Here is a 21026-nt window from a genome sequence, read left to right as displayed (position 1 = left end):
AATGCTGTATAAAGTAATAATATATAAATATGTGGATTTGTGAAATAAATAGACGTGTGTACTATACTGCATACATAATGAAATTATACTAACTGTACTATAACTAATAAGAGTGTTGTGTTTTTCTGACATGATCCATCACTGAACTGGCGACTGCCCTTTAATCTCTTATCGGTCTGGACCATAGATGTATAAAGAGAAATACTCTTGACAGATTTTGCGCATGCGTACATCGTAGTGGGCCTGCGTGTCATGTTGATGAATTCTGAAGCTTGGTAGTCAACATGTCCACCGCTGCTGCTCAACAAAACAATAACGAGGAGCCCGGGCTTCACGGTAAGTACCGCCGCCTGTTTTATCTTCCTCCACTTCACAAACACTACTCCATGTATCCTTAATAAGTGTGTGTTTTTTTTTAGGATCTCCGTGAAATGAAGATTTTATTGTAAAAGTTAAATCGGCTATGGTATTTCCTCTTCTTTGGGAGGGGCGGAGAGTGATGTTGTTTGACGTCATCGTCAAGATAGCCAATCGCGTTGTGATAAATGTTTGATTGACGGAAGGAGAGCCAATCGTTTAAGCGAGTCGGAGATGGGCGGGCTCTGGCCAAAATGAAAACAAGTTGGGACAAAAGACAAAAATATATGCTGCTTTTATTTGATGTTATTTTTATTTATTTTTATTAATATGTAATTCAACGCCTACTCATTGGTCGCCTTATTATTCAACAGGCCACCGTCTTTCTAACTTAGCATAACGGTAAACAATAGGCTGTTGGCTAACCGCTCAGAAAACAACAATAAATCACTTGACTGGAAAAGGGTTTTTTCAGGCTTGAGTCGACAAAAATGTATTTATGGACTAAAACGTTTACACTGACAGGAAAAACAGACGCCCGCTTTGTATGTGTAAATATCACTCGGCTTGAACAGCGACATGCCTGGGCAGATTCTTTCCCACTGCACTACAGTTATGCAATACCTCACATGAGAGCAGCCCTGATGATGACATAGCCTACTGGTAAATGTGCCATCGGTCATCCATTCGAAATGCAGAAATATATTATTTTGCACAAACCTAAAACGGGCGTAAACGGCGGCTCGGGTTATCATAACGTGTACATTGTGTGCTAATATGGTGCTAACCCAAGTTGTGCATAGGACATTGCATAACCTACTCCTGTCTGGGTAAAATGTGCAAGCTGTTTGTGGGGCAGTGGCACAAATAAACGCTTGCAAACACTGATGCAGTGCACAGCCCGTTCATTGAAATGCATAGTGTATGTGCTGCAGGAAATGTAGGTCAGCTGTTTCCATTTGAAAGGAGGCAGGGGCGTGTCTCTTTGTTGCATGCGATTTGCTGTTGGACAACAACCTAATTTCCTCGTTTTCCTTCCTCTTGACCTTTGTGTTGTCAAGGCTCTTGGGTAGAGCTTGAGATTAATGGGAACACAGGGGTCCAGGACGTGCAGACTGACATGCCAATAACTCCCGCTGAAGACCAAATAAACGCAAATACTGCCATGAGTCAAACTCTGCAGTCCTTGGACGTGGTGCCCGAGAGTGATGAAACCCTGATTGGAGGACTAGAGCATGTCCCGTCATCCTCCTCTATTCACAATGGAGACATGGAAAAGATCCTCCTGGATGCACAGCATGAATCCAGCCAAAGCAGTTCCTCCTGTAATAGGTAGGGATAACAGCCCATTAAATGCATTTTAAAGGTTGTTGTTGCAAGTTCCTTTTTTTCATTCCAATATCTTGACTCAGTCCTCACAGGCCTCCAAGTCCAGATCAGGATGAGGGTCAGATTATGTTTGATGTGGACATGTCCAGCCCAAGAGATAGTCAGGTAAAACAACACATTTAACTCTTAAGTTAACTCTTGAGTTTTTTATTTTAAACCTAAATATTTAACTTCCACCTTTACAGTCAGAGGACGATGGTACAGAGAAAGACAGAGACGAAGACATCCTGATGAACAAAGGAGTGGACTGGGTTGCTGATTGGTCGAGCAGACCGGAAAACGTTCCACCAAAGTAAGCCAACTATAAACTCCACAATGATTCACTTTATTTATTTATTTATTTATTATTTTACATTTATTCATTGGTTGTTTGATTATTCCTCAAAGGGAGTTCCACTTCAGGCACCCCCGGCGTTCAGTATCTCTCAGTATGAGGAAGAGTGGAGCCATGAAGAAAGGTGGCATCTTCTCTGCTGAATTCCTTAAAGTCTTCATCCCCTCATTACTCATCTCACACATCCTCGCTATTGGTGTCGGGTAAGTCAGGATTGATGCAGCTCTATCTTTATGCAGGGTAATAAATCCAAGGTTTAGTAGTGAAACAAGTAAAAGTTTCGCATTCTGCTCTGATGTTATTATGACTTTGTTATGTGCCCTAGGAAAGGGACAGTATATTCTATGTCATTGTCAATGTATAACTGCACAGATATCTAACTGTCAAAGATAACGGCAGTGTATATATCTGAAACCTTTAGCTTAGGCCTGGAGCTTTAATAAAGCAGTCTAATGTTTATGAAACATGTTTGTACACATATTTCACATTTTTCATGCAAGTTCTGATTTTTTTTTCCTAGGGTGTACATAGGAAAGAGAATTGCCACAGCCTCCACGAGCTCTTACTGAATAGAAGATGAAGCAGTGCCTGGATATTCTCCTGTCTCCAACCATCCTCCTGTAGTCAAGCTGTCTCTCTGCATCTATTATACGCCCACATTTCCCTTCCAATCAGCAACTAATTCTGTCACCTATGTAGATGTAGTTATAGCGTTATACACTTGGCGTAATGTGGTTGCACTCCATCACATTTTGACACAGGGCAGCATTGTGCATCAACTTGAATCCAGTAGATGACTGATCCTATTAGAGCTGCAAAACATTATTCATCCCGTTCAATTAAAAAAATATGTGACAAGCATTTGATTTCAGCAGGCTTCAGGGTTGAAGTTTTCTCTACTTGCTTTGATTTTGTGTTATGAGAAATCTGGCCTTCTCCCAGTCTGCATCTCTCCACTCCGTGGTAGAGTGTACAAAACCAAAAATATGCGCCATATCTGCAAAACAAACAAATTAAATTGGCTCTGGGAACAGGTGGGGCTTTTATCGCCTTAACTTTTTAAAGCTACCATCCGAGGTGCAGTTATTGGGGAGGGGGGGAACAAACAATGCTGCACAGTGGGATTCATTTAAAAATCCCACACATGTTGACTCCTAAAGGATTTCTTTTTAAAGCTTTGTATTTTTTTTAAGGTTGGAAAGCTTACACATTGATCTAGTATGTAGCTCCAACATTTTACAGTGGGGTTGTTTGAGCATATTATGATAGTGGAAACTAGGGCGGATGGCAATTTACCAGGCCATATGCTATTTTTTTTATGACCTTTTTGCCTACATATCTTCTTCTCTAACATACTATAGCAGCAATGGCAAAGTGCCAAATGTTTATCGTTCACCACTGCACATTGGTGATTTATCTTAGACTGTTTTTCTGATATGTTTAGGTATTTAAAGTTATAGATGTGAAAATAATTTAAGCTGTGATCTTCCCCATGTAATAGACACCTTTTACGTTGTGTTTTTCTGTTCAAACATTGATATATTAATGCGTATTATATCATTGTTGTTACATAGCATTGTGTCAGTGTATGTAATGTGCTGTCGTTGAATTGCTGAAGCGTCTGTGTCAGAAACCACCAGAGGAAGGTATTTCCAGGGGCCTGATTAAAGAGTGTTATCTGATTTTATGTAGGTTACACTGTTCAATCTTTTCACATAATATGATACGATAAACAGTGTCCGTTATGTGTAGAACTTCCAGAAAAACTAGAGTAGCTTTTCCTGAAGAAAATGCATGCGACTTCTGTATATTGATGCTGATTGGATAACTCGATGATTCTTTTGTCAATGTTTGTAAATGTATGACGTAAATGAATCATATGGAAATCACTCATCATAATGTACAGTAAAAGCAGTATTGGTTTGAAAGCGCTCAACATGCATTGAAGCTTTAATGCATTTATAACTTATGCTAACACATACAATTAACATGTCACCATAACAGGCTTATGTACAGTTAATCAGTGTGCAATACAGAACGTTTTGGAATTTGAATAAAGTTTGTACTGTATACAGCGGCTGAGATATAAATAAAAGAGTGGTTGAAGCTCATAGACTCTAGTTATTTTACTAATGAAATTGAATATCATTAATATGAGCTCCTACATATCATCAATGAGAATTGTATCATTTTAATGGATGTGTATTGATGAGACACAATTGTTTTTATTAATTAATATTTTGTAAGCATGATTCACAGATATTCAGTTGTTTACGCTAACAAAACATATCACAAATGATGTGGCAGGGCAAAGGGTCATCGCATGTGACCATTTGCTGTTAAAAGTTCCCCCTGATATGACTATTCATTTTAATTTATGTTAATTTATATAACCACTGATAGAAATGTATTTGATACGTTTTTACCAAAGGTGGACAAAGTACCAAAGTAGTCATGGGCCCATTTCAGCATCATATCTATTACATTATTGTTTCATAATCATTGATGCATGGATGTGTTCATCGCCTCAATGTTGCAGTTGGTTGAGTGTATTTTAATTACTGCTAAATGCTGCTGGGTCAAATGTAATGAAACCATAATGTATCAGTTGGTTTATCATTTGTAGCAATAATCTAAATCTATAAAGTAGCTGAAGCTGTAATACTTATTTGACAATATTTGCCTACAAAATGTAGAGGGGTAATAGCATAAAATAGCATGTACTTAAGTATCCTACAAGTAACTGTTACTGAATATATTAGTGCGGGACTTGAGTAAATGTACTCAGTTATGTTCCGACGCTTGTTTTTACGCCTGGTTATTGGCCTTTAATTGTTATATGTATATATTTTAAATGTGTTACCGTTGAGACACCCGCTAGTGGGACTACAGCAAATGAAACAGGTGATGCTTATTAACCTGTTTGAGCCCCAGGATGATGATAATCATCAAAGAAACATGGAGCTAAAGCTGAGCAGGGCGGGGCAGTGCGCATGCGCGGTTCCTCTTTGTGGCCCTTCTCTTCTTGGTGCTTGTCTGGTCTTCAGGGACCTATTCTAGCAGTAAATCCTGGGATAGGACTGTTAGGAAAAGATTTAACCACTCATTTAATAGCATTTTTCAGGCTGCATTGAGTGGACCTTTATCTATTTGCGTGAGGAATTGTCAGATAGGCACAGGCAGCCCAGGGCGTCGACTGGTTGAGCATCCATTCATCCTTTCATTGGCAGCTGAGGTGTTTCAGAGAGCTAGCTAGCGTTAGCCGAGAGGCAGGCAGGGCACAGCTGTGTTAAAGGAATTTTCAAAATGTCGGGATACCAAGGAAAGAAGAACATTCCGAGAATTACAGTGAGTATTGTTTCATTATTTAAAAATATATATCATGCATCCCTTGGTTGTGGTGTGTTTTTTGCAACGTGCGGTGAGTGAGCCTCAGGATTAGACCGAAAGCTAGCAATCGCTTAGCCATTCATTTACATTGACGCTGTCACCAGTAGCCCTGCACAACATGAGAGAGCCTGCCATGAACAATGATCACCAGCCAGTGGGTTTGCACTGCATTAATCTCTTTGACAAGTCCTCATGTTGAGATGGGTAGTATTTTGTTCAATGCAATGATGTTTTAGCCTCCATCAATAGCTTTTATTGCTGCTCCTCTGTCTCCCTGTCAGTTTGCAGGGTGTAGTTAGACGCAGCTTCCTTCACTGCCATCCCCTCCTCTGTTATCCTCCATCCTCTGACATCCCCCTCAGCCCTTTTCTGCAGAGCTATTTGTTTGCACAATCTTCCCATGCTGCAGGTGGAATAAGCTTGGGTTGAAATATTTAAACATGATTATATTGTATGCTGTTTGAAATTCAGGGATTTGACACTGTCTGTTTTGCTTTTGTGGTGCAGCTTTTCAACCAGAAACCACAGTATTAAGGGCGTACAGTAGGGATGCCGTGATAGTTAAAATAAGTAAAACCTCTTTTGGAAAGTAGGTCATTGGATAGCATCCATCCAAACCTTTTCCCCCCCTAAGCTTACACCAGTCAGCTGCATAAGCCAGAGAGCTGTGGCATATAGACTGAGTTTGATAATTTAATATTCAACAAACTGTCTTATAAAAGGTGTTGGCCAGGGAAAGAGGTAGTTATCTCTCACAGGTAGAGGCAGGTTATGTACATGCTGTCCTAACATCCGGCACACAACATGCAGACCCTAGGGGTCTTCACACACCACTTGTTAGTTTGGAACAAAGCATAGGGTTTCACTTTTCAGATCTCTCGACAAAACACCAACATTGGGCTTTGTCCTTAAACAAAAGGAACTGAATTCATTCAAACATACAGTTGTATCTAGTGCCACCATAGTACCACCACACAGTCCAATTATCTGTCCATATAACGACAGCAACAGGAGTTATTATGAATGGCTTTTTCTCAGTCAATGCAAACAATAGTTTTAATAATTACACTTGTGTCCTATTATTTATAATGGATTCAGTTAACAAGACTAAATATTGCTAATTCATTGACATGTAATGTCTTATTGAACATTTAAACAAACTAAGAAAAACATGCTGCAACTGAGAGTGAAATTATTACTCGTTACAGCCATACATTTATGCAGTAATGATGATAATGCTGATACAAAATTCAATATGTATCTTCTTTAGTTTAAAAGCCTTTTATTGTTACTTCCACTACTCAAAGATGTTAGGTTTACGGTCCTAGACGAGCAAATATACAGAAAAAATAATCACATTTAAAAGAAGCTGGAATCAGATAATTTTACTAATTCCATATTTTACTAAATGAAAATAGTTGGCAATTAAGATTGGACAAGATTTTATAAAATACGATACGATTCTAGTGTTTAATAGTTAAGAATTAAACAATTATAGTTATGCATTATTTTGTGGAACAAATGTTAAGAGGTCTTCAAAATGTGATCCCGGAGGTCCGAGTTTGTTGTGCTACTAAATATAATTACGTGACACTGACAGGTATTTCTATTATTTTAGCCAACATTAATGAATGTGGCTAGGCTAATAATAGAACACCTTTTTAGTTTATGTAACACTATTACATTTAGAGCAGACTGTGCTTAACACTGAGCCCTTTGATAAGTACATTAATTTCTTAGTAATTAATTCAGTTCTGTTAAAGCATTAATCTCGATCTTTACTGCAGAGAAGAACATACCTATATATATATTACATAGTTATTCATTCATTCATGAATTTAAGGACTACGGCAATGCGCAACAAAAGCCTGTTTGAGCTTGAGAGGATAGGTTTTACGACCCACTTATTGATGGCCTATTGTCAATGCAACTATTATTAATATACCTAATGCTGTCCCTGTCCACTCTGGACATCAGTGTTTCCTGCTGGGAGGGTTGCAGTGAGCCACCCTTGTCTTCATTAGCTCTCCCCACGTTCCTCAGAGACCCCGGGAAGCCTGTAGGAGAAGTAGGCCAGCCTCGTGAGCTCTCCTTTCATCTCATACTGATCGAGTTAATTGTGCCACTCAAGAGTTTGCGCACTTACTCAAGGTTTTGATCAAGACTTATTCCCTCCTTTCAAACTAGGAATTTGTGTGAATTAATCATGTAGGACAGGTTTGAGTGTTCTGAACAAACCAGGAAATTGATATTAATGAAACACTTGAGTTGACCCAAGGTACTTTTTCTATTCTTAAAAAGTCATTTGTCTTCAAATGACCTGTTGAATCATGGAGTAGTTTATTTATCTGCAAGTGATTAAGAGCATTGATTTATTGCTCTTTTACTCTGATTAGTATTATTATTAATATTATTATTATTCTGCTGATTTCTGGATAATTTGTTTTTATGGGTAATCTTGATTTGTGTCTCCTCCTTTCAGAGTGACCGTCTCCTCGTCAAAGGAGCAAAGATTGTGAACGATGATCAGTCATTCCTGGCTGACATCTACATGGAGGATGGAGTCATCAAGTATGTTTCATTTGAAGATTGACAAATAATAATTTAGTGGATACAAAAATGATCTTAGCATCAGCCTGATCCTGTTTTTCTCTTTATTTTTCCTCCTTTAGGCAAATTGGTGACAACCTCATTGTTCCTGGTGGGGTTAAGATCATAGAGGCTCATGGGAGGATGGTGATGCCTGGTGGTATTGACGTGCACACCCGATTCCAGATGCCTGACCGGGGCATGGTGTCAGCCGATGACTTCTACCAGGGAACCAAGGCGGCCCTGTCTGGGGGGACGACTATGATCAGTACGTATTACATCACACATCATCCCACGTGTTTTTTGAAACCCTCGTTTTAAAGCTTAGTATTCTGGATTATCTCGTTGCACATTTGCGTGCCATGGAGCGTATGATCTCATTTTTGCAGTTTGATGTGCACATTAAATCCAACCTGTTTGTTTGTGTTTTATAGTTGACCATGTGGTGCCGGAGCCTGGGGTCAGCCTGGTTGCAGCTTTCAAACAGTGGAGGGAGTGGGCCGATAGCAAGTCCTGCTGCGACTACTCCCTGCATGTGGACATCACCAGCTGGAACACAGGCACTCAGGAGGAGATGGAGACCCTGGTGAAGGACCATGGTACGGAGTCAACACTTTAAGTTTCTTCTCCTCTTTCATCAAATCCAAATATCACTGACTTAGCTTTCACAGAAGTGTCTCTTAGACGTTGCATGTGGGGGACAAGTAAACAACTTTTCACAGACAATAAAATAGCAACTCAATATTTCTGCTTTGTCATTTTTATCCTTTTGATTTGACTTGCTCTGGGGTTTCTTTCTTTTTCTTTCTTTATTCCACCTTTGGCTGTTTTCTCTCATACGTTTTCTATCTTCAGGTGTCAACTCTTTCCTGGTCTATTTGGCTTATAAGGATGTTTTCCAACTTTCTGACTCTCAGGTATGCTCGGCTTCAGCTTGATATCAGAATCAGAATACCTTTATTAGTCCCACAGAGATATAAGCGGGCTCTACCGCTGTCTGTCGTAGCTAATGTTTTTATGAGGCTGTTAGTTGTTTTTCTGGTGGACAAATTGCCTACAACGTGACCCGTGTGCATCATTTTCTTTTAGATCTACGAGGTGTTAAGTGTCATCAGAGACCTTGGAGCCATTGCTCAGGTGCATGCTGAAAATGGAGACATCATTGCAGAGGTAACAGAACCACAAAGTCTGTCAAGTATAAGCTGTAAGAAGTCGTTGATATTTTGGATTATAATGTCCTTGTGTGGATTGTTTAGGAGCAGAGACGTATCCTGGAGCTGGGGATCACTGGCCCTGAAGGCCATGTGCTCAGCCGCCCAGAGGAGGTAAGAAAAGAGGGCTGGATTTTAAAAGCTAGCCAAAGGAGTATAGGTTTTGTGATAATGTACAGTGTAGGCAAGGCTACTTTATTATATAACTCATTTTGAATTAGGCAATTTAAAGTGTTTTACAAACAGTAAAAGCATTAAGATATAGTGCAACAGAAACACATCAAAAGTCATTAAAAAGCCAAGAGAATGTAATTAAATGAGCTCAAATTAGAAGATGCGTATAAAAAACAAGAATATAAGTTACAGCTCAGTGTATGATATAGTTATTTGATTTAATTATTGACAGCAGCATAAGAAAAGTCTTGAGCCTGGATTGAAAAGAGGTGAGAGTTGCTGCGGACCTGCAGTTTTCTGGGAGTTTGCTCGAGATATTTGGAACATAATAACTGAACGCTGCTCCTCCATGTTTAGCTCTCACTCTGGGGACAGAAAGCAGAGCTGAACCAGAAGGCCTTAGAGTTCTGGGCGATTACTTAGCAGGAGATCAGAAATGCATTTTGACCCTAAACCATTCAGTGCTTTATAAACCAGCAGTAATATTAGAAGTCAGTTCTTAAGGTGGGAGGCGAGAAGAGATGCTTGAGAAACCAGACTTCTGATTAATCTGTCTGTGTGTGCAGGTGGAGGCAGAGGCAGTCAATCGCGCTGTCACCATAGCCAACCAGACCAACTGTCCCCTCTACATCACCAAGGTGATGAGCAAGAGTGCTGCTGATGTGATTGCCCTCGCCAGGAAAAAGGGTAAGAAGGGACATTTTAAGCTTTTTCTTTACTACTCAACAGTTAACCTGTACCTGTGTCCGTCTGGATTCCCACATATTCCGCTGTCATCATCTTGTCATCCCCTGTAGGTGCCGTGGTTTACGGAGAGCCCATTTCTGCCAGCTTGGGCACAGATGGTACCCATTACTGGAGCAAGAACTGGGCGAAGGCTGCCTCCTATGTGACTTCTCCCCCGCTCAGCCCTGATCCCACCACCCCCGACTACCTCAACTCTCTGCTGTCATGGTAGGAGCTAAAGATAGCTGGAGCACTTTTTGACATCTTACTGCTGAGAGCTGCATTTTATTTTTATCTAGCTATACTCAAAGACTGTACAGCGATGACGTGCCTCCAGCTACTGGAGCTGCCATCTTCAAATGTTGATGTAATTCTGTGTATTAGTGTAGGGGTCCCCCCACACACACGCCAATCATAAGCCGAGCAAGGCCACGACCTGTTAGTGTTAGCCTCCTAGCTGCTAGGTTAGAAAGCACAATTAGTAACAATAATATCTCTATATGAACATTTGTAATCTAATTGAAACTTATACTACACAAACTTGTGACTCCTGTTTCAGAAACGTAATCTGCTTGTCTTCTAACACTGATATAAAAACACAACAGTCCGACACCTATGACTAACCGTACTGTCAGTGTAAATGTTGCAATTTACCTAGTAGCTAGAAACACCGTTAGTGAACATACTATTGACTCTTTAAAGAGATATGTTATTTACAGATGTCTCTATAAAGATCCTCATATAACGTCATATCTATTTTTCCAAAAAGACAATCATCACAGCTAATACAAATTCCTGGGCCCAAGGCTATGAGACTACTTCACTCAGAGAAACTGTCAAATCAAACATGACATTTCCTCCTAATTTTGTTTGCATAAAATGACTACCGGTAATTCAAACCAAACTAATCAGTATAATTAACATTTTAACATACATCATTGTGATAAGAACTTACTTAAATGACTGAAATGTTCTCAAGTAAAAAAATAAATGAAAATGAAATAAAAGCCCAATCTATAAACACTGAGAAGGAGCCATCTGTTGTCTTTCCTTTTGGGGAGCTGTAATGTTGTCCATCTTCATATGTCATCTAGGGCTTTACCCTTTAAATACACAAAGCTAATAATTGAAATTAGCATGTAAATGTCACAGCTTCATGAGTATTTATGTGAAATGAATCCTTATTCTTCTTTTGTTCCTTCTTCTCTAGTGGGGACCTGCAGGTGACTGGTAGTGCTCACTGCACTTTCCAGACTTCTCAGCGTGCAATCGGTAAAGATGACTTCACCCTGATCCCAGAGGGCACCAACGGCACTGAGGAGAGGATGTCTCTGATCTGGGACAAATGTGTGGTGAGTTTGATCTGACCCACTTTACACAAAATCCAAAAATTCCTATCATCACGTCATTGAGAGCAAATCACCTTGTAAAGCTTTAAAAATGTTAAGATGTGGTTTCTTCTCCTAAAAGGTGACTGGCAAGATGGATGAGAACCAGTTTGTGGCGGTGACCAGCACTAACGCAGCCAAGATCTTCAACCTGTTCCCCCGCAAGGGCCGCATCGCTGTGGGGTCCGATGCCGACCTCGTGCTGTGGGACCCTGATATGACGAAGATCATCTCAGCGAAGACCCACAACCTGGTCAGAGGGCTACTCTGCTGCTTTTAGTCGTATCCACAGTGCCTTTAATCATTGATGTACTGTAGACATGTTGAGAGCTTGTTCTTGAGGTTGTATGTAATGGGCTTCAATAGGCGCGTTCACACCAAGTACTTTTCCCACAAAGGTTCCTGAGAACTCTTTAGTTCTCATGAACTAAGTACAGATCGCGTTCACACTGGAAATTAGTTCCTGGGTGTGGATTAGGCAAATGAAGCCGCTGACGTCACTTCTTCTTCTTCTGCTTTGGGTTTACTGGCAGGCCGCAAACAACTTCACGGCGTATACACATCTCCACCGCTCCCATGTTTTATTTTGTGTTGTCATAAGTTAGTCTCTCTGCGTTTCTGCGCTGGGCTAATGCTAATGCTAATAATGATAATGTAGTTCTCAGGAACCTTTGTGGGAAAAGTACTTGGTTTGAACGCGCCTAAAGCACATTGTGTGCTAAAACATGCTAAAGCAGCTCTGTTCGGATGAAAGGTGCAATGGCCGTATATGGTATTAACCTGTTTTATTCGGTCTATTTATAACGTAACACACTTCCACGAGAGGAACAAAAGATAGTCTAAAACCAATACAGAAAAAAATGAATCTGGGTCAAAATTAGCTTTAAAAATACAGATTACTGTTCAAACTTTGTAGTTAAACTTACTATAACAGGGATTACAAGTTGTCTTTTATTTTATTCATCTATTATGATAATGAAGTAAAACAGTGTCCTGTGTGAGCAAAACATAAACTCTTAGATGTACTGCTACATGATATCCATAGTGAATAATTGAACAACGTGTATCAGGAAAAACTGATATATAATATTAACTAGGCACAAAAGGCCTTCTTCTGATCAATCTCTTCTTTTCCCAGGCTGTGGAGTACAACATCTTTGAGGGCACAGAGGTGCGCGGGGGTCCAGTGGTGGTGATCAGTCAGGGCAAGATAGTGCTGGAGGAGGGCAGCCTCCACCCCACCGAGGGCTGCGGGCGCTACATCAGCCGTAAGCCCTTCTCTGACCATGTCTACAAGAGGATAAAGGCTCGCAGCAGGGTGAGTTCCATGTTGTCACACCTCTAATCAGACACTAATGTTAATTCTGATCATATAAGGAAGCTGGTGAACAACACGGCTTGTGGTCTGATGAATCGTCCTGTATGTTTAGCTCACAGAGTTGCGAGGAGTCCCCAGGGGCCACTATGACGGGCCGGTGTGTGAGGTGACTGTGACTCCAAAGATGATGTCAACAGTGTCCTCAGTGAAGACGTCCCCTGCCAAGCAGCAGCAGCAGCAGCAGCAGCAGCAGCAGCAGCAGCAGGCCGGGCCCCAGCCGGTGCGCAACCTCCACCAGTCCAGCTTCAGTCTGTCCGGTGAGTGAAAGCACAAGTTTCATTAAAAAAAAACGTACATTTAGGACTACAAAAGTCTGCATAGGTATCAATAAAATGGAATCGATTTTTAAAGGTAAAATTGCTAACTGTTTACTGCAATAGGAGTCATATAATTAATCTAAATGTATTTATTTTTTGCTTGGTGGAAGAACGGTGACAAAATATCACATAATTATCCAGAATTTCCCTGAGCACATCCGTGATGTTTCCTGATTTTTAGAGTTAAAAATGAGATGTTTGAAATGATAATCTTCAGTAATGACGATATCATTTCTGTAATGTGGGTAAAGGTACATACGTACATGAACAGTTAGAACAGTCTGGTATTTTCAGAAAAGGAAAAAAAGTTAATATGATGCAACTTTTATAACCAGGACAAGTAAACGTTATGCTATATTAGGATAACTACAATCTAAAACAATACCATCTCATATATTGCCTCGTATCCCAATATCAATATAATATTAATATATTACTCAGCACCATCTTCTTATGAACTACTTTTGTCCTGTTTAAACATGTGAATGTATTCATTTCCAATAATTATTGGCCTTTGTTTTATCCATTAGCAGCCAATTTTACTTTATACTTCTTCTAGTGTGACCCTAGTACAAATCGCTATCAATTTCCATTCTATGTGGTCTTAAAGAGGTTTTAAAATCTCTCGACTTTATCTTGCAGTAACCCAGTGTATTATATTTTTTATTTTTTAGGCGCCCAAACTGACGACAACATTCCTCGTCGCAACACTCAGCGCATCGTGGCTCCTCCCGGTGGAAGAGCTAACATCACCAACCTCGGCTAAGCTCTTTACTCACGTGAGGCGGAGGACGCAGGGCGGCCTGGGACCAGAGGCCCCTCCCACTGCCGCCACATCATATCTGGTCACCCCCGACTCCACCCTGCTCCTCACCCACAAGCACTCCGTCCATTCCTCTTCACACACCACCACTACGTCACATCTTTCCTGTCATTTTCCATTGTCAAGGAAGATCAAGTTAATTGAAGCGTCTTTATTTTTTTGCTGCTTTTGAAGCCTAATTTTGATTATTGATTAATTTAATTTGTTTACATTTTTGTATAAATTCTGCTGTGCATGTTTGAGCTGGTTATTTGCCCTCTTGGCTCGGAAAGTTGACGGAAAAGATCAGTTAGTTGGACAAGAAGGTTTTTTTAGAAACTGCAAGTGTTTACGTTTTTTCTTAACGTGCTGTCCATTCCCCGCAGAAGAATGCACTGGTGTTGTAACTCTGTAAAATGGCTGTTTTAGTACAAAAACTGTTAAAACTGAAAATACTAGTCATGAAAGGTGACCCTAGAATATCACTATGTATATGTATATCCTAATTCTGCAGTATTTTGTTTTGTGTGTAGGTACAGCAGAACAATTCAGCTTGGTCTTCCTTTCGTGTTATAGTTGCACTTTCTTTATTTTTTTATATTGTGTTGTATATGGTTTTTTTCACTTTGTCATTTTTGGAAGCGCTGAAATAAAAAGAAAGGGTATTTAAGGGTTAAACCACTCATTCAACTGGCACATAACAATTTGTCTGAGAACCTTTTCCCTCATTTCAACATTTTGTGTTTTCCTGGTGTTTGTTTAAAGGTTGTCAGAGCAAAATGCTTCCAATAATCAGAACGGTGTATAATTGTTCAGGTAACATACAAATGTGAAGTTTGCCGACAGCGCTCTCTGCACATGGTGCTATATGACCATTGCTGTAAATGTGCAGATGATGTCCTCACACACACTCACACACTCTCACACACACACACAGCAGTCACCATTCCTTCAGAATTTATTTTGCACCAATCCAAAATAATAAAAAATGTATGTGAGCTTGCAACTTTTTATTTTGTATTAATGGCTTTGTCTGTATGTTTTAGGATATTTGTTGGAAATACTTGCCTGCCTGTTCTGTAAGATATTGATAGCACACTGTATCTATGAAGGCTATTTCAAGAAGTGGAAACACCAACTTTGAGACCTGATGAAAATTCAGTATGTATATGAAGTCCCTCACAGTGTGCTGATGATTTGTCCATTGTTCTCGGTGTTAGTGTCGTGAATGAATAATCAGATATCCCTGTTTTTCCTCTCTTATCCCTTCTACCGCACCACATCCACTCGAGGTAGTACGTTGTATTCACCAAACCACAAAAACGTTGTCGGTGTCACGGCACTGTGCGGCCATACTGTAAAACACTAGACTGTTTCTTCCTCATTGCCTTGTCAAGTGTAGTTTTTGTATGCCAAGCTATAATGTGAAGTGATTTGCATTGGGGGAAGTGTCCTGGTGATGGTATTTGAGTTGTGATGTTGAGCACTGTTGTTACCCCTCTCCCAGCAAGTGTGATACTCTAATCGGTCATGTATGTTTTGTAGGATACCAGGGTTTTTGGGGAGGGAATCGTCGGTCTTGTCAGCATTCGACCCTATCTGTGTTGACTTCAGTGGATTAAAGTAATAAAAATGAAACTTATGGTATTGAGTCTTTATTTTATTTTATATACACAAGTTCATCACACATAATTTTATTATAACAATCACGTAATTGTCAACCCTATCATTCTTTTTAAAACTTGTGTATTTTTATTGAAATAATATAAGCAAAGGGTGACATTTTTTTGGATACTTTTAGTAAAGAAAAAGCTCTTAGAATGTTTTCACCCCTGATTAAACATGAGTTCCTGTCACAAAAGCATATATTGGAGTAATTATTTAAAAGCCTACCTACTGAGTCCTATCTCTATTGTCGTAATATGTATGCAATCCTTTCTAGGAACCTTCAAAGATCATTTACCAAAAATCCCAAAAATATTTGAAGAACAACATTAAATGTTATCAATTTCAAATTTGGACAACTACTTTTGTAAGTGACGCCACATCCAGGCGGTAGATACCCTTGCACATTTTGCACAAAACTGTAAAGCTCTCTCGTTCCAAAATTCAGTTATATTGTACACATTTCTTGTAGTATTTTATATAGTATTTCTAGTTTATATTTATGACTGTGCATACCAAACAACAAGACAATTCCTTAAACCACCTTGCCAATAAACCTCCCTGTGAATCTGAATGGTGTGACTCAGAGAGGCGGTGAGACACTAGGTGGAGGCACAGAGTCGTGATGTGCAGCCTTCTGCTGCTCCTCCACCTCAGACATTCACCTGCAGGGACGCTGCCAGTCAAGTGAATTGAGCAGGACAACGTCACAGTGAATGCGCTCATCGGAAACAGAACTGTGACTAGAGAAACCCACTGGCTGTTTGCCAATCTGTCCAATTAGGACTCTGGGACTGCATGATAAGCTTAAAAGAGACATCAAAAAGCATCGGGAAGCGTATTTATTGATGTTGATTTATTTATTTTTATGTTTCAAATTAATATTAATAATAATAATATATAAATATGTATTATTATTATTTATTGTAATATTATTATTGTAATTATTTTTTACATGTGTTATTAGTTTTTATTTATAGTGAAAAAAAACAATATGTTTTTGTTTGCTGTTTTTATTTTATTTTATTATTATTATTATTATTACTATTATTAATAGTTTGAATTATAATGTAACCACTACTATTAGTTTGAATTGTATTATTATTATTATTATTATAGTTTATTGCATTATTACAATTATACGTTTTAATTTTAATGCTACTATACTTATTAATTTAACATATTTTATTCATTTTTATTATTGTATTAAAATGTATTGTTTTAATTGTATTATTATTATTATTATTATTATAAGTAGTAGTAGTAGTAGTAGTAGTAGTAGTAGTAGTAGTAGTAGTAATAGTGGTAGTGGTAGTAGTAGTAGCAGTACTAGTACTACAACAGTATGACTTGGTTGAAGTATCTGCACTTCGGAGTTTGAATTTTCTGAGTTTGAATCTTTATGGTTTTTTCCCCTTCCACGTAAGTCGCTTTAGTAAACAAAAGCGTCACCCAAATGAAATGTAATGTAGTAGTAGTAATAGCAATAATTGTACTATTCATTATTATTTATATTATTATTGGTTGTAGTATTTGTATTATGACTGATTTTTCAACATTAAAGGAGTGTTTTGACTTGCTGACCAAAATGTGACATTGTTTTAAAAAAAATCAAAAGAATATTAATAATGAAGACTTTGAGCCCTCAAGTGTGCAAACATGAGTCACCAGCAGTGATTGCAATGCTTTTAATCCACGGAAACACACACACCGCTGTTATTAAGTCAATAACTGATTTGTCGTCAAGTACATTAATATAAAACTATAAGCATTTGTGATTAATTTCCTTCCCCTTTGGAGACAATAATTGAACGTTAAGTGCTTAATCTTCTAACAGAGGTTTAAAATAATACTGAGGATATGTAGAATGCACACTTTTGATCATTTAACCAAATATATAATAAGGAAGTGCAGGTAAAACAAATGATGGGTTGTTCTTACTTTGTTCCAGTCTATATATGGCTCCTACGAGGTTGCAGATCTAATTTGGTGTTCATTATAGCTATTGCATTTGAACGATGATGTATCTTTATAAATCCTGGCACACAGGTGTTCATTAGATGAGGTTTTGTGCATAATGCCAACGCTCTCTGCACACAGTGACAATAGATGGGGGTGAATTAGGTCATCTGTACCATCTGCATAGTTTATTGCTGCGGCTGGATGCTTCCGCTCTTTCTGCCCAGAGCTGGTGTGATCTACAGGTTCACAGACATGACAATGACAACGCGGACACAGACAAGCACTCTCGCTGACTCTCCTGTGGGAAACTGCTGCACTTAACACACGACTGCATCTTATCTCTCTCGCACTTGCAAAGGGAGTTCATCTTGGTACTACAGAGGGAGAAAAACAAATCAATATAGTCGGCAGAGGTTGTCCTCTTGCCCTTTGATGCCTCTGCGTAAACAGAGTGAAACTTTGCAGCCTCGAAACTCCCACTAACAAATTCAGTTTTTCACCTTTGCACACTGGTAAACAGCACCCACAGCAGCAGAGTATAAAGGTCAAGACTTTGCATGTGTACGGCAGCTAAAAACAAGTATTTAAACAAGGCCTGAGAGAAGAATGTCTGCAACTGTATGACTAAATGCGACATCTCTAAATCGGATGGATTTTTTTAAGAGGCTTGTGGGCCGGTCAGGATTGGGGTCACAGAAGTATATTAAGACGTCCATCTGGCACTGCTCGGAGGGGGCATGATATGGTGGGAATGTGACAAGATGAATTAGACGTTTTCAGAGGCTATTCAGTGAATCATCCAACAAATAAACGAGAAAGAGTCCAAAAATGTCCTTATAAATCCCTTTTATAGGAGTATGTACAAATGTATAATAATATGAGAAGGTTTCTTGGTATTTATTTTGTACGGAGCAACACCGACATCATTTTGAATACAGAAACAACATATTTTGGAGAGCACCACTGACCAGCATTTTGAAACATTTGGTGAAATCATACATACAACAAATAAAACACTCTTGTTTTGTTTTGTACATTTTACCTGGTCTTCTCTCATATAAAATATGTAAACTTTAAAAAATCTTAGTAGTAAGTTTAGTTTCTTTACGATGTTGACTTCAAGGACATTTATTTTTTCTTTTCTCCCAAGTTGTATTCTGCGAGTAGTTTGTGTTGAAAAGCAAAAAAGCCGTCTTCTTAAAGGTATCAGATATAGTATGTATGACAAACATGTATTCACAGAAAATCACAGAATTATATAAAAGTTGAGACTTTAATGTTTCAAAGAGGCCACCAATACAACACAGCTCATCCAACGGAGCAAAAGGAAATCTTTTCTCATCTGTGACCTTGAAAGTGGAGTCATGACTAATGGATGACGGATTACTGCTTATACAGGCTCTCCTTTTTCTGAGAGGGACAGTTGGTGGATTTTAATCGTGGGAAGGTTTCCGACAGGAGGGGGCTCGTGCGGGGGAGTCCCACTTCTGAGGATGCAGCAGCAGCTCCGATGGAAGCTTTTACTGCAGAGTTTGGCCACTTTATCCCTGCTCTTCTCGCCTGGCCCTGATCCGCTTTTTGGGCCTCCAGAAAAGTCCCTCCACTCCCTGCTGTCCCTGGAGGACGGGGTTCTGGACAGGGCCACCGAGGAAGAGGTACTGAGCCGACAGGGAGCCCCCTTGCTGTCCAGACCCAGATTAAGAGGCTGGCTTTGACCCCTTGCTTGGCTCTGACCTGCGCTCAGAGGATGTTGGGGGAGTATGGGAGTCTTTCTCAGACAGGAAACTCCGAGTAATCTCTGGAAAGCTTTCTTAAACTCCTGGTTGGAGCACGGGTAGATGATGGGATTGATGCAGCTGTTGAAGTATCCAAGCCAGAAGGTGATTTTGAAGACAGTTTCTGAAGGTCGGTATGCGGGGAAGATGGCGCCTGTGGGAACAAAAGACACACGACAGTGATAAACATTACAGCAGAAGGAACAATACACTATTAAAACTGTATTCTTCTCTAAAACATGGAGTTACATTGATTGGAAAACAAAGGTGAACTCCCACGCTACCAGATGCAATATGAACTAAAATGCTATATCAGTTTGCAAACATTCTCTCAAAGACAATGCTATCATGCTAACGTTAAACCGGTATTATTTTCCATAGTTCCAAATTTGGACTGTTATCAGGCCGACGCTTTTTCGAAACACAAAGTGGCAATTTGTTTTACAGGTATCTGGGATCTTATTAAGCAAGGGTTTTCAACCTTTTTCAGGCAAAGTAGCCTATCTTTGCTAAAAGAGAAACAGAGCACGTAGGGACCCCCTTAAATATGTATAAAATTGAGTTACATATTATTACTGTCCGACTGAAGAAGGAGGCCTTCAGGGATTTGTTATCCCGGGGGACTCCCGAGGCAGTTGCAAGGTACCGACAGGCCCGAAGGGCAGCAGCCTCAGCCGTGGCCGAGGCAAAGCAGCGGGTGTGGGAGAAGTTCGGAGAAGACATGGAAAAGGACCAAAGTTGTTCTGGAAAACTGTCCGACACCTCAGGAGGGGGAAGCAGGGAACCATCCAAGCTGTGTACAGTAAGGATGGGACGTTGTTGACCTCAACTGATGGATTGTTAGGGCGTTGGAAGGAGCACTTTGAGGAACTCCTGAACCCGACAACTCCGCCCTCTATGTTAGAGGCAGAGCTGGAGTATGACGGGGGATCGACACCAATCTCCCGGGGGGAGGTCACTGAGGTCGTCAAACAACTTCACAGAGGCAAAGCCCCGGGGGTGGATGAGATCCGTCCAGAAATGCTGAAGGCTCTGGGTGTTGAGGGACTGTCATGGTTGACACGTCTCATCAACATTGCGAGGAAGTCGGAAACAGTACCGAAGGAGTGGCAGACCCCTCAAAAAGGGGGATCAGAGGGTGTGTGCCAATTACAGAGGCATCACACTACTCAGCCTCCCCGGGAAAGTTTACTCTAAGATACTCGAAAAGAGGGTCAGGCCGATTGTCGAATCTCAGATTGAGGAGGATCAATGCGGATTCCGTCCTGGTCATGGAACGACGGATCAGCTTTTTTGTGAGCCACGCTTGGCTAGCTCACTCACGACTTCCAGCGTCTGGTACTTCGGTATATCTGGAATGAAATAATAATGACGCTCCTGGGCCTGTGTCGAGAGCGAAACCCTCATGTCTCTAACCTACCGGGACCTCAATCTCTGGGGGAGGGTGGTATGAAGGGCGTCGTCGTGGAGGGTGTCACTGAGGGACCCTTGGGCCAGTATGCGGAAAAGGTTCAGATGTTTTGTGTACATCTGGACCTATTCGCAAATGATGGTCCCGGAGGATGTCCA

The 21026-nt window shown here is 40.1% G+C and overlaps 3 protein-coding genes across 3 annotated transcripts in view; 2 read left to right on the top strand and 1 right to left on the bottom strand.

Annotated features, from left to right (window-relative positions):
- The first annotated feature begins 229 nt into the window (after positions 1-229).
- Positions 230-4191, top strand: bnip3la (BCL2 interacting protein 3 like a). The gene is made up of 6 exons (XM_010790074.1): positions 230-336; positions 1419-1689; positions 1770-1851; positions 1932-2038; positions 2134-2283; positions 2601-4191. The coding sequence occupies exons 1-6, from the start codon at positions 285-287 to the stop codon at positions 2647-2649; spliced, it is 711 nt and encodes a 236-aa protein (XP_010788376.1). The 5' UTR covers positions 230-284; the 3' UTR covers positions 2650-4191.
- Positions 4192-5095: 904 nt separating this feature from the next.
- On the top strand, positions 5096-15693 carry dpysl2a (dihydropyrimidinase like 2a). Its single transcript, XM_010790073.1, has 14 exons — positions 5096-5428; positions 7953-8041; positions 8143-8327; positions 8494-8658; positions 8915-8976; positions 9149-9229; positions 9316-9384; positions 10011-10131; positions 10242-10398; positions 11381-11522; positions 11641-11811; positions 12697-12876; positions 12989-13193; positions 13928-15693. The coding sequence occupies exons 1-14, from the start codon at positions 5387-5389 to the stop codon at positions 14017-14019; spliced, it is 1761 nt and encodes a 586-aa protein (XP_010788375.1). The 5' UTR covers positions 5096-5386; the 3' UTR covers positions 14020-15693.
- Positions 15694-18718: 3025 nt separating this feature from the next.
- adra1aa (adrenoceptor alpha 1Aa) overlaps positions 18719-21026 on the bottom strand; it is an 11356-nt gene continuing 9048 nt past the window's right edge. Inside the window, exon 2 of the mRNA XM_010790072.1 lies at positions 18719-19611. Coding sequence (XP_010788374.1) covers positions 19073-19611 — 539 coding nt within the window. The 3' untranslated portion in view covers positions 18719-19072. The remainder of the gene's footprint in view (positions 19612-21026) is intronic.

The sequence above is a fragment of the Notothenia coriiceps genome, unplaced genomic scaffold (assembly GCF_000735185.1).
Source record: "Notothenia coriiceps isolate Sejong01 unplaced genomic scaffold, NC01 NC01_scaffold00033697, whole genome shotgun sequence".
In the NCBI taxonomy this organism is placed as follows: Eukaryota; Metazoa; Chordata; class Actinopteri; order Perciformes; family Nototheniidae; genus Notothenia; species Notothenia coriiceps.
Note: the sequence above shows the minus strand (reverse complement) of the source record. Positions and strands in the feature narration are given on the sequence as shown.